The sequence below is a fragment of the Halictus rubicundus genome, chromosome 9 (assembly GCF_050948215.1).
Source record: "Halictus rubicundus isolate RS-2024b chromosome 9, iyHalRubi1_principal, whole genome shotgun sequence".
Classification (NCBI taxonomy): domain Eukaryota; kingdom Metazoa; phylum Arthropoda; class Insecta; order Hymenoptera; family Halictidae; genus Halictus; species Halictus rubicundus.
In genome coordinates, this window is record NC_135157.1 from 17487431 (window position 1) to 17502037 (window position 14607).

Consider the following 14607-nt stretch of genomic DNA (forward strand, 5'->3'; position numbering starts at 1 on the left):
TTTGTGGGAGGAGCTGGACACATCTATGGAAGGAGCTAGACACATTTGTAGGAGGTGCAAGACACATTTATGGGAGGAGCTGCAATTTATGGGAGGAGCTAGACACATTTGTAGGAGGGGCTGGACACATCTATGGGGGGAGCTGAAATTTATGGGAGGAGCTAGACACATTTGTGGGAGGAGCTAAACATATTTGTGGGAGAAACTACAAGAAACGTGTAGAAAGAATAGAGAAGTAAGCGTGGAAAAGTATTTATGATAATTCCTGTAGGTCCATCCGGAGAACTTGAACTTGTGGGAGGAGCCAATGAAATTAAGTGGGAGGGGTTAGCGAGTACAGGTGGAGCTACGTGAAACCAGTGGTAGGAGCAGAAGCCTCATTATCCAAGCGAAACACGTTCCCAGATGAAACTTGAAGTTCCTTGGAGGAGGTTTGCTGAACTGAACAAACATGTCGGAGAAGTGCCAATTGTAACCGATGCGAGAGGAAGCAGCGCAATTTAATTAACTGCATTACAGCCTCCGAATTCGAGTTACAACGTTTTTGAAGGGAACCGTCTCCGACCTAAGGGGGTCGCGAGCAAGAAGTTCGGTTAAGTAGCGTCTCGATTGCGAGCGCGTCTCTGAGCATAGTCATGTAATCCCGTGGCAATGCGCGCGCCAGGACTGAAAATACTTTGTCGCGTGTCCCGTGCACGTAGGTTCTCCCTCGTATTCAACCGAAATGCTCGCGCGACGCGGCGTCACGGTGAATGATACCGTCGAGGACGTCGCGACGCCGTTCACGGGACGGGACTCCGGCGAATGTGTTCGTTCAGTCCTCGAAAACGTCCATAATGCCGTGGCTGAAATGAATTCGCCGAGCAGCTAAAAGTACTCGTACGACGCGCCATGTTCCTCGAGCAGACGACCGAGCGTGTGCTAGCTCAAGGCACGCCCTCCGCCCCCGCCCCTCCCCCCACCCCAAGAACCGAGGCTTTCAACGGAGGAATTCGAAATTTCTGACGTCGACAGTCTGACGCCTGGACGACGAACATCTTCCTGACGAGCGCAGCAGGTTCTCACTTCGGCTGAGTTCGCGTAAACGAACTTGGCGTGGGATCTGTTTAGTGTAACGAGGAAGTGTGTTACGCAAACAAATTATTATGAAACTTGTGGCAGAGATACGAGACAGGAGATAGGCGACATTGAAGGGGTGAAAACAACCCTCTAAGAAGAAGGTTGAAGACACATTATTTACTGTGGGGTTACAGAGTGAATACTAATTTTATGGGAGAAACGAACAGATGCAATGTTTGTGGGAGGAGCTAAGGGAAGTGGGCGTAGAAAAACAGTACATCTGTCGCTTGGATAGAGGTTATAATGGTGACATTTTTCGGTGCCATTGTTCCGTTGGGATATAATTAATAATTTTTTTTTTGGGCGGTAGGGAAATAGAGTTTGAAAGAAATGTAGAATTCCGGTTGTAAGTAGTAGCAGTCGGCGATAACGCGGACGGGTTCCGGGAAGGTCTACAAGTTAAATCCAGGTTGATCTCGGTACGTCAGGCTCCACGGCTGGATAAAAGTGTCAGCCACGAAGACGGGGTGATCCAGTCTGGCAGTTACGGCACGCACACCCTCGTTAAAACTGTTGCGTGGCTGCCAGCGAAACCTGCACGGTAACTTACGGCGATATAATGACTGGGTTCCACGAACGATTCGGTCAACAAGGCTCTAACTGCGAAGCAGTGCAGGGAATGTGATACCGAAATAAATAATATAAAAGTCTGTGTTTGTTCAACGTCATAAACGTCTTGATGTAAACACGAAATTCAAACATTGAACGACGTCCAACGCACACGATTAGCGAGATACCAGCAAGATACCGCAAGGGGATCATTAGGGCAAACAGGATATCATGTCGAACCGGATCCGCAGAGAAGCAGGATTTAAAGGGTCCCGTTTGGCAGCGTGATCCGCTTGACTCTCGCTCTGTTCCAAGAAACGCTAATACGTCGATATCGGTGCCAGTTGCCGGAAGTGGCCGGGCGACGTCAACGTCGAGGTCGACGTCGACGAGGACGAAGGGAGGTAGTCGAGCGCGAGGGAACAAGCAGAAGAAGCAGAAGAAGAAGAAGAGGAAGAAGGAGGAGGAAGAAGAAGAGAGTTCCACTGTCCCCGTCCTGCAGCGCGATGCGGACAGAAGTAAGGAGGTAGCTTAAGCATGCACGTCGCGCACGAACGCGAGGCCGGAAGGAAGAGGAGTAAGCAGAAAAACCGATCGTTGTCAGGGAAACGAAGGAAATCTGCATTTTGTCAAACTGTCGTACGAAAGTTGGTGGCTGCGCCTCGAAAGGCGACCGACGGGGGTGAAAGGTGAGGACGGCATAGGTTCCTAAGGGTGGGGGGAGAGAGAGAGAGGAACGTCGAGGGATTGTCGGCGAGAGGGTGGAAAAAGGAAAGAGGACGAGCCACGGCCGGCCTCCAAGAAGGAAGCGAGAAAGTTTGGAGTAACTCTCGGGCGTGCTGTTATCTAAACCCTTCACGTACCTCTCGAGTAGTTCGGGGATGAAGGAGGATGCTTTCTTCCCCGCGCTCTGCGACGGGAATATCCGTCGAATTACTTTCGATAACGATCCCTCCCGACCGTATCTTTTACCTCCGCGTCTGACGGCGACGACTTCTCGAAAGACTCGAAGCCCGTCTGACCGGGAATTATGTGCTGTGATGCTTTCGAGGTGTTTACTCGATGGGAGGAGTCGTATTCTTGGTGGGTGGGGTGTTGTCACGTGGTGGATACTGTCTTTGGGACTGTTGCGTCCGCCGTACTGGATGGGGTCAATTGGATCAGCAAATCATGGACACATTTCAAGCGTTAATGTTTTTGTAGCTTCTACTGTCGGTGTACAGAGTAAATTTTTATTTTGTGGGAGGAGCAACAGGATTTCTGGGTGGGGCTTAGCAAGTTTGTGGGAGGAGCCGAGAACTAAGGAGGCGATGAGAGCCAATTGGAAATGATGGGAGGAGCTAGTGGCATTCCCTATGATTATTACTATGTGTTTACTAAATAATGTTGAACTTTGTGGGTGGAGGTACGGAATACGACTGATTCGAACAAATTGAAATAACTGAGAAGTTCGAGAGCCAAGTGATGGGTATCGTACACATTCCTAAATAGTTTAGCCAACTACCATTAACAATACAGAGCCTCTATCAACTTTTCCCAACTCAGGAAACATCTTTTGAAAGTATTGGCAAGAAAAATTGTTCACAGGATATACAGAATAGCTTTCCCCGAGAAATGATCCAAACCCGCGAGCCCAAAGAGAGCCCCTACACGAAAGCAGATCGCGAATCTGATCGAGCAAGAAGATTGAACGCGAAAATCGGTTTTCTGCGGCGCCGCTTTCGCGCGTCCCGACAATCTTTCGCCTTCGGCGTCTTCGAAAATTCGTGCAAGATAGCACTTGGCCCCGATGTCACCTCGAAACCACTCGGAGCATCCCGCAAACGATTCGAGAGCGAAGTTCCGAAAGGTTCGCCGATTCCGCACGAAATAATGCGATACCTCTGTCGCCAACCTTAGAACCTGCTTCTGCTTCGGGAAAAGGGAGAAGAGCACGGTTCGCATGCAGTTTGGGTTAAGCTGGCAGGCTGATGGTTTTAAAACCGTCGGAAAAAAGATGCCTCCGCGGAGTGTCTCCTTTCACGCTGGATAAATCTCGCGCGGCCGACAACCCGCCTGAAAGGAGATAAGCGTCCGCGAGAAAAGAACTGCTTCTCTCTTTCTTTTTTTTTTGTATTTTTCATCTCTGTCCACAGCCCCCGACGACGTCGACGTAGACGTCGACGGACAGCGCAACTTCTCACCTCACCCTTTGCCCCGTAGCTCCACCTCATAAATAATAAATGGCTAAATGGGGATCCGGCGGACGGGCCGGTACATTTAGCTGCGTCTCAGCCGGCCGGATGCAAAGTGTTCCCACACCCCCTCTAACGGCGCGAGACGGTTTCGCGCACGATTCTCGCTCGCGGCTTCCACATTTCCATCTACCCGCGCTCTTTCCATACCATGCGAAACATCGCTCTTCCCTTATTCCTCGCGATACCTACAATGGGAGCGAAAAATCTGGCGAAATTTTGCATTTTGTTCGCGAACAGGGATGGGCTTTTCGCGAACCCCAAGTGGCCTCAAACCTCATCGCAATCTTGCTCTATAAGATCTTATAATCTTGTTCTGAGGGTTTCGAGATTTTTAGCTGATATTATATAGTAATTCTTTTAGGTTCATTAAACGCGTTTGATATTCTGGGAGGAGCTTAGTACGTTTGTGGGAGGAGCTTGGCACGTTTGTGGGAGGAGTCAAGAGAAACGGGTAGGAAGAATTCAGTTAAAAATGAATGGAATTCTTAACTCTCATTACAGGATGGTTCCTTGAGGTTCAACGAGAGAAGTCACTCTTGTGGGAGGAGCCAAAGAGAATTTGTGGGTGGAGCTGAGAATTAAAGGTAGGGAAAGCCAATTAGAATCGATGAGAGGAGCTGGAACTTAATGATACGACGCTCTTATTGAGGGTTTTATCTATATTTTATAACTATGTCTAACTATATCTACTACGGCTGTGAAATAAATTGTGCAACATTCGTTACGATGCACAGACGTCGTCCCTAAAATATTAAATAGTGTCCAAATATCAACGATTTCAGAATATTCACACAAACCACAGGAACCTACCACTCGATGTATCAACGGAAAAATCAATTTTCGAGTATGGACAAAGAATTGTGTCACGCAGATAAGGATGAACGGACGCGTTAACGATAGCGAGCGAATGCGAACGCGTGGTGTGTAACCGAGTGCAGAAAACACGCGAAACGAATCGATTCGCACTCGGCCGTTTACATAATTTCGCGCGGCATCGACTGGATCGTTATCGTTCCGCGTGGGCGTCGCGAACCGGTGTTTCGCGGCCGTGATTACCGTCTAGCTTCTATTTGCAGTAAAAAACGGGATTGTTACACGGGAATCGATGGTTCTTACCTTCCCTAGCTTCTCGCTCGATTTCTTTTTCCCCGGGTCTCTTCTCGCCGGTCGCCATCGAGAAGCTAGCCGATAAATCGCGGGGTAATGGTAATCGCGAGCCGCTTAAAAACTCGACTCGTCCCCGGGAGCCGGGCTGGCTGGCTCAGTATCTGTTCAAATTCGATTTCACCGGGGCGTAATTCACTAAAATCGGGAGCCTCCTCGGTCTCGGTTTTACTGGGCCGTAATCCGGAATGGGCAATGCGAACAGCGACGGAGGAGGATCGCAGAGCTTCTTCCTTCTAGATCGAGCATGCTCGTCGGGACGACACGAGGCCAGGTAAGAGAACACCATAACCGTCAGGTAGTAGAGGAGCTCGATCGCGCTGATCAACGAGCCGCCGAGAAACAAGCCGATTATCCCGCCGAAAGACACTGCAAAAGAGAGATTGAACTGCGATCTGGATCTACATCGATTTTCTTGCCTCCGAAAAATATACCGCGGTCTTCGGATTATGCGATCAACCGCCATTGCATTGAAGCGTCGCCCTTGATCCTCCCATTCGTGTTAATCCTTTCTCCTCAGTAATATTCACAAGACACAGTGATTCAGCGACGTTAACAAATTTTGTTGAGCAATACCATCAACACGAATTTGAAGATTAGAGTCTGCTCTCCAGTCTACTCTACTAAAAATTAATTTACCATTTTTGTGGCCGTTTCATCAAACTTTGAATGGAAAGCTAGTCGCCGTCAAAAAATGTCCGAGAGGAGAAAAATGAAGTCGTTCTCGCAGTTTAAAAAGGAGGCATTGAGAAATCAATTTTTTTTACCATTTTTTGGGGGATTTTTGCGTGGAAATATTTGAGGTATTTTAACTTTGATAGCCTCGCGAAGCATCTATTCCATTTAAATCAATCTTCTTTCCGCTGGCGAAGTATAAAAATAAGTCAATTTCCTCGAAATTTCTCGAGGTTGCTCTGAAAACGTTCGTCTACCGCGCGTAATAAATTCAACCCTCTCAGATTAAAATTTCATATTTTTTTCATAGGGGAAAGTTGATCGAAAGAGTCGTAGTACCCACGCTGAAGTTTGCCATACTTCTCGAAGCGTGCTCGTTTGTGGAATTTTGACTTGCCAGACCAACTCTGCTGACTTCGCGGGATGCTTTAAAGCAGATTAAATGTCTGCCATTTTCATTTCAGAAATTACCCGTAACTTGATAAAAAAAAAAAAAAATAGCTAAATGACATGGACTGCGGATTTTATGCGTTCATGACAAAAATGTGTATTTTCAAATGGTAGATGAATTAGAAGAATTTAAGAATGTTGATTTATTTTCAATTTATTAGGGTCGTTGAAGAGGAAAAGAAATTTTGTTCGAGACAGATAAATTATTGCACGGACCGGTTGTCCACTATCGAAAAATGAATTGGTATCACTACTCCCACCATCGTACCGGTTAAAAGCGTTCACGGACGACACAAAAGCTAAGTTTTCGCGATTCCCGGACTCCGGAAACCACGGCCAAAGAAATGCAAATCTCCGGCGAATCGGATTGCAGATTTTCTGTCTTGAATGAACGCGGCTGTCGTATTCTTAGCGAGGACAACGCCGGCTAGATTCGGATATTTGAATATGAATTCGATTCAGCCGGCCAAAGTGGTGTGTATCCAGCAATTTACCGGCAAATTCGAGGCTTTGCGACCGCCATCTTGATATCCCGAATGAATATAGCCTTTTCTTTCATTTAATACCTAATTCACTCAGCGGAGCTCCCTCGACGCACAAAAAATTGCATGTGAAAAGACCAGCAAATTTAAAACACCGAACATGATAGCAGAATCTCTAGGAAAGATGAAACAATTATTTGAAAAACTTGTGATACTGTATTTTTAAAAATGAACATTCTTTTTTAAATAACGCAAGCTCGGCACGTGCCTTTACAATTTCTTTTTCCTAAATATTTAATAGACTTCGAAAGGATATATAATCTCTTCGGGGAAATTACCGTCAATATTTTAAAAAATTCTCTTCGGGGAAATTACCGTCAATATTTAAAAAAATTCTCTTCTACGAAGCATCAAATTTTCACGAAATCTGAACGAAAAAGTTGCGTCGAATGAAAATGAAATAAAAAATCGAGAGAACCGCAGCAGAGGGAAAAATTGGAGTTTTTCGCGTCGAATGCTTCGTTACAGGAGTTGCTGGTGGACGTGTAACGCGATAAATCGTTGCATAATTACCGAGAAAATTGAGGCGAGTGTAGACCAGGTCCATCTTGTAGCGGAAGTTCGTCTGGCTGGAGAAATGGACGTCCAGCGTGATGTCCAGCGACTGGTACATCCTCACCGCTGCCAAGTGGGGCGTGTAGATGTTATAGTCGCAGCCTGGCGGACAGTTGCAGACCACTGCATCCTTGTCGTCCGCCTCTTCCTCTTCCGTGAAGACATTATCTCTATACAGGTCTTGCAGGGTATTCGAGAATTACAATTAGCGAATCCTTTCACACTTTCTGAACGGGCTATCACTCTTACCGTTGTGATCGGACAGGCAGAGAAAATCGGATATGTTGCATTCGCGACTCGAGGCTGAAAAACATTAAACATTCACAATTTATAACAATTTATAATTGTACGAACAATTCTATTGTTGGTTAGATAAAAATAGTTGAGAGGGGTGCAAAGGGACACGTACTCGCTGGAAACATGAAGGACGGATTGCACCCGCACTGTTCGATGGTATGGTTCTGCTTGCAAAACGATATGCAGGTGTCCTGAGCGTACAGCATCTCGGGCTTGTGTCTGCAAGGTGCCCTGCTCTCGTCCAAGTCCAGAATCGATTGAGTCGCGAAACCAGAGATGCAATCGAACGATATGGTGGTCAGAGAGTTCGTCGGGATCACTCGTCCGTTGTTCGGCCACACTCTCGGGTCGTCCAGCATGAATAAAATACCGTCCGACTCGCCTGGAAAGTTTCGAAAATATTTCGGAATGCCGATCCCTATTCAAATCGAGCGGAGACGATTGCCCAAAGTCCCTTCCATCCTCGCAATACCTCCCATTGTTGCGACTGCAAAGATACTTAGCAACAGTTCTCCTATTTAGGTTCTGTATACTCTTGCTATTCATGGGAATCTTCGGAATGCAGATACAATCGTTTTTCTTGGGAAAAAATTAGTTACAATTCTAGTTTGAAATATTGAATTACATGTACACAAATTTTTAAGAATCTTTAAGATCCTTTCATCAATATTGCTTTTAAAAATTGTGAGTCCACGATTTCTTGAAGTTTCAAGCTCAAGAATTTTTTAAAAACGATACCACTGCGAGAACGTTTCTGAAAATTTTTGTCCCTGTAACTAGATTTTCAAAGTGTCCTGCAAAAAAGTTTCAGCTAAAAATAAAAAGTAGAAGTGTATCAGATAAATTATTAAATTGGATATAGCATTGTTCGCGTATGATGCGACAGGTCGTAAACTCTTAACGATCAAATAAACGTCCTGTAGGATGTTCCGTATATATTCAAAGAGTGTTACGTCATTGGCCACTATCTTCCACGCGCATTAACTTCCTATTGGCACAGCTCGCGTCAGTATACAGCTCTCGAAGCCATCCGCGATGAGCGACGCGTTCTCGTGCCATTAATTTCCCACAACGGTTATCTTTATTCGCGAGTAATAAAACGTGAGCGGCTGTCGGACGGTGCGGGCGCCTTTCGTCAGTGCTTTGTCGCTTTTCGCGATATCTCTTTTAATCCGGAACGGGGGTTTCGAAAGTGGTGGAAACTCGACGAAGGTGAACAACGTCGAAAGGGCTTCGAACAGTCGTCAAAATCGTAAAGTCGCGAGTGGTATCGAGTTTCCGTGCGACCCGCTAGAGCAGGAAAGAGAGCCGACGAGAGAAAGAAAGATTCGAAGAGAGCAAGGGTTCTCTCTCTCTCCCAGATTTTTCTAGGTATAAAATGCGAAAAGGCGACGCAAGGACGACGAAAGGACCCTAAGTTCGCGGTAGAATGGAGCGGCGGATAGAACGCGACGATCTCCGAGGGAAATTGTCGACGGCGGAGGAAGTTTTACGGGAGTTCGACGGAAACGACGGTCATACTTGGCCGACTCAATGGGCATTCAGTCATCAAAGTGGTAACTTCGGGATCACGTGACCAGCCGCAGCAAATTCCAAGTAATTTAACTGCGCGCACGCCGAGAAATTTCGAGCGATCGGCTCCTCGAGAACGGCACGCGAGTCCTTCCTTCCTTTTCGGGCTCGACTATTTCAATCTCGGGGGCCAATCGATTTTACAATTTACCCGCAATTCTTTCCCCCACCCCTACCTGCGCCGTAACTCGCGGATAACTTGTCCGCTTGCGCTTTCGTTCGCTATTGGCGCGCGAATTGCGTTCCTTATAACTGCCCATCCACAGTCCTGTCTTTGAACCTAATTTCGTAAATTTTTACTTTTCAATTGGATTTGCTGATTTCATAGGAAAATTGAGCAGATCAAATGAAAAAATACTGTAGCGTTGTTTTCAATTATATAAAATTATTATATTTTTATCTCCCACAGAGATCCGCGGTCGTATTAATCACGGTGAAATCATCTTCTGCTAAAATGTTCGAAGCGTTTTATTGCTTCGCGGAACTAATTCTCGATTTCGCGTTTAATTAGGACGTTTCTGGCGCGGCGCGAGTAACGAGACACGGGGAATTATGTGCGGATGCGAAAGACGAAGAGGGAAGAGAGAGAGAGAGGGGGGGGAGGGAAAAAATGTACGCGGCAGAAGGGCGCGTTATTTACAGGCGGCTAAATCTGCGTTAAACAACGTCGCTTTCGCGGAACGCCATTCGTCCAGAGAATACGGTTCGTTTATCAACGTTGTTTCGCAGCGGCGCGCCGCGGGGAATTTTTCAAGGACCACGGATAACCGCCAAGACGTCCGCTGAGAGTCACTTCGCAGACATCGCGGACATAAAATTAAATGGCACCTGCCGGAGAATATTACGCGTCCCCCACCGTCCCGCAACGGCGAGCCTCATTCGTCCGGGGAGTATGAATTCTGATGAATTTCTTATCGGCGGTAATTGACATGGTTCTATGCGCGGGAACTGCTTCTCGTCGAAAATAATCGTTTCGTGACGGCAGATCTCCCGGAAGAATAAATGTTTTAATAATCGTGTTACGGGGGCCATTCAGTGCATTGTGAGTGCAATTTTATGTCTAGAATTCGGGAAGAAGTTATATGCCAATTTGAAGTAATAATTGTGTTAGTACTGTCGGTTGTACTTGGCTGAAAACGATCGTTTCGAGACACCAAATCTCCCGAAGGATAACTGTTCCAACAATTGCATTGTGGGGACCATTGTGTGCACTGTAATTGCAATTTTATGTCGTGAATTTATTAAGACGTTATTTCCCGCAATTTGAGTAATAATTATGTTGGTTGTTCCGTGCTGAAAATAATTGTTTCGTGACATTATGCCCCCGGAAGAATGACTGTTTCAGTAATTGTATTATACGGACATTGCATGCATTATAATTTCTATTTTACGTCGCGAATTTATTAATTGCATGAACAATTCGACTAATAATTTCGTTTTTGACCATTCCCGTCGGAATTCACTTAATTCATTTTACTGAATTTGCCAATGAATTCTGACAATCAACGTTTTATACGTCAAAAGAGCAATCGGTCAGAAATAACAGTTGAAATCGATTGCTCGAAATAATGTCTAATTGTTTTGGCAATTGTGCAGTATTTATTAGAATTTATTGGGAAACCATAACGTTGAAATTGTGGGGAGAGTGGGTCCCGTAATTACGTTCTTCATTACTTCTATCCTTTTGTTGGAAATATGTTTCGACAACGAATCGTGGAACTCGACATTTTCGGCTTTGAAATCATTTTCTGATTAAAATGGCACAGATACCAATCTCCAAAATTATAGAGAGCTTCTCTGCATGTTTTTTACATATGATGTAATACGCAATAAATTACCTAAATAACCTCTCCTCTATATTAATTCGAACTTTTCAAAATTGTTGTGTGTAATGCATCTTTCGGCTCGGAGACCGACAAACGGAGGACCCTTTGCGGCCAGAGTATCAAGATAGTGATCCATAAACCGTGCCCGAGACGCAACAGTCTGGACAACACAGTCTCCGGACGCTTGGCAAGATGGAGTTCGAGTTCGAGTTCGAGTTCCAGATGCGTGGATACTCACGCGAATCCGGTGGCTTGGTCACGTTCGCCATTCGAGCGGTGACCCTGAGGCCGCTCCAGGCACCATAGCTGGTCGCTCTGCGGGGACGTTGCTCATGGTAGCCATGGTACTTCCGTCGGTTCACCGTCTCCGCCAGCTGAGAATTGAACGAGTAGCAAAACCCGTACTCGGTCTTCTGAAGCTCGAAGATCTCGCAGCAGTCGCGGAACGAGTTTCGCCACCAGCAGTGCACCAACAGCTGGGAGCAGCTGGGCACTACTCTCAGCAGTACGTCTGTCACGTTCAATTCTGCAACAGCAGCCGTCGAATCAAAATTAGAAACAAATTTCAATAGTCAGACATAGACTCATCAAATATATTATTTTCGACATTTTCAGACGATTCAAAGAAGAAATATATTTTCGTTCGACCTCGGTTTCTTACTCTTGTGACGACTACGCGGCCTCTCGGAAGGACACAATCCTAAACCGAGAGCGCGGGATCTCTCTAGTCGTCTTCGAATTACACCCCTCTGTAACACTGCTTCCCCTACGAGCAAAGCATTAAAGGAACAGGAGGCTTTAAATAAAGACTATGGGTTCGAATAGTTAAACTATGTATAAGTATATATATTCACGCAAAACAAAGAGAAACAATCGAGCGTACAGCTAATATCACCCGCACGGTTGTAAAGGACCGGCAAGGCCACGATCGAACAATCAACAATATTACAACTTGAATAAAATACAACATAAGAATATCACAAATGTAAGAACAACGGAAAGCACTCACCGATAACAATATCTCTCTCTCTCTCTACACAATAATAGGGATTAAGACCGTCGAAAAAGAGTGAGAGTGAAAATACAATCCGCTGGCGAACAGTCACCTAAAAGCTAAAATACAAAATAACCCAACGCCAAACGAACACTGTCACGCGAATCGGACTGACGCGGGACTAATGAGGTTAAGAATCAAAAGACTAAAATTGTACTTAAATCTACGAGCACCATGGCTCGGCAAGGCAAATTGAACTACAACTACTTAACGAGAGAACCTAGGACTTTCCGCCCGGGCGTTATGGAAACCCTGATGCGAAACTCTGCCTAATACAGAACTCACGGATTCGACGATACGCACCTCGCGCTTGTACATCGAAGAACGAGCGTCCCCTCTCTACGCACCCAGCCAATTAAATTTGGGACTCAGTTCGACGGCCCAATCACGCGCGTTACGCATTCCTCTCTTTCCTTCGCACGCTTCGCCAACGGTCGTCGATCGGCGTAGCCCGTGTAAACAAAGAGATCCTTGAACGCTCAACATACCTGAGTCGAACGTTTGGTGTGTCCGGTTAGGGTGATCCCACAATTGCAATGAATTACCGAACACCCTTACGTTCCCATATTCTACACCACGCAAGCCAGCCTCTCCTCGACCGTTGGCATATTCGCCTTATGTTATGGTCCGACTGACGAGGTCGCTTAATACTAACAAGATGACGAGCGGGCATCGTTACCTCTGCCTTTATCCTAATCTAAATACTTAAACATAGCAACGTTTCCGGACGGCGTTGATCCCAAGAAGGGTATTCGTTACATAAATACATTTAACGCGGAATAATCTAGAATGCTATACAACGTCAAAGGCCACACTGTGATCAATTAGGGAAATCCCATAATTACAAGAATTATCAATCACAGTGCTACAGACGGACAAAGCCAAAATGGTTTTAGAAACTAATAATAATTGTTCGGAACGTAACACTCTCTTGAAATTTTTCTTTCGCAGAAAGGTCCGCTGTGTTAATGATTTCCGACCAATTTTCGCGAATAATCGAAAGCAACCATAGTCCAGCTGCGACTATGCTCCACGGAGTACCAGGATGTTTTAACGATTCCAGAACGGCATGGGTGGCGGGCTCGCATAATTCAGCGGAATAAAGAGGACCGTACTAAATGTTGCGGCCCGAGAAAAAGTGGGCGGTAGCTTTTCTGGAGGGTTCTATTTATGCCGGCGCATTTGCATGAAAGTCCCGGCGACGGCGGCGGTGTCCTTATTAAACGTTTTTCAGCGTCCGTTACGAAACGTCGCCGCGGGATATCGTTCGCGGGGACGAATTAAAATCTACCGATCGAATCGAGCCTGTAGGGGAAATTCAACGCGATTGAAAAACGAGATGAAATGCCCCTCTCCGTTGCACAACGAAACCCACCGAGGAATGTGGATCGCTATACCGGAGAAAGGTATCATTTTATAGAGCTGGATCGTCGAATCATTCGCAATGGTATCCACTGTGTGCCACGATAATACTAATTAATATTGGAGTGGTCCGTTCATTTTTAATCGTTGATTTTATTTGGCACATTTGTAAAATTCGAAAACAAGTTTCTAACTTTAGGAAAAGACGGTTTTAGTACTAAACTGTACATGTAAAGGAGTTCAGGAAAGTTCGTAAAATTGTTCAAACAAGAAATACATTTTGTATCCCTCGCAGTCGACTTGAACAATCGATAGATTTCAGCAGATTATAAAGACAGGAGAAATGGCAGAATTTGCAAGAAATTCACGTACCAGTCAGTCCGTCGAGGCGTCGAAGCTTCAAAAACTCGAACACTTGAAAATCGCCGAAGCTGATGACGGAAAGCTGCACCATGACGTCCCGGAAGGTCTTCAGGGTCTGATGATCGGTATTATTCGGAAAAATCAGTTTCTCGAGCTCGACCAGCTTGTTCCAATCGACGCGATCGTTCGGACAGAGAGTGACGCTCGGGAACGGGACGCTGGATATCCTGTGATGCATCGAATCGATCCCGATGGACGTCGGCGCCTCCTGAAACCGATCGAACATCCAGCCTCTCGCGAATCAGCTCCGACTAAACGGATATCCTCCCCGGATCCTCGAATATGCAGATTTTCTATTATTCGACAGTGTGCCTCCGTCGACGAGTAAATGAATATTCTAAATAAATAATTGACCGCGCGTCGTCTCGTCCCGTAATTGAATAGCGAATCGTGTTTGCGCGTCGACAGCCTTTTTAAACTTTCACGGGAATATCCGGCGATACGTCAATTAACGGGACACCCGGAGACACCGGATCCGGCCCGGCTAATGAATCACCGCGATTGATCTGGCTGACGAGTTTTTTTTTTTTTAAATTTATTTCTGCTTCGCGTTTGTTTTCTGATCACCCGTGACTTCCGGTCTCCTGCGTCCGTCTAAACGCGTCGCTGTGCTTTACACTAATTTTAAGCGAAGCAGAAGCTAATTACGACGGAAAAAGGGTTTTTCCAAGTTAAAGAATATTTAAACCAATGTTGAACTTTGCGGAACTTTGTGTCCCGCTGAAAATTCTACCGATGGTTATAGACTGCGGACGATTATGCAAATTCGTGTCCTTAAAGTT

The 14607-nt window shown here is 45.8% G+C and overlaps 1 protein-coding gene across 1 annotated transcript; it reads right to left on the reverse strand.

The window, feature by feature from the left end:
* Positions 1-5166: 5166 nt before the first annotated feature.
* On the reverse strand, positions 5167-14051 carry LOC143357001 (pickpocket protein 19-like). The gene is made up of 6 exons (XM_076793117.1): positions 13775-14051; positions 11225-11512; positions 7701-7970; positions 7541-7594; positions 7250-7471; positions 5167-5438 (listed from the first exon to the last, which is right to left on the reverse strand). The coding sequence occupies exons 1-6, from the start codon at positions 14049-14051 to the stop codon at positions 5167-5169; spliced, it is 1383 nt and encodes a 460-aa protein (XP_076649232.1).
* Between the last annotated feature and the right edge of the window lie 556 nt (positions 14052-14607).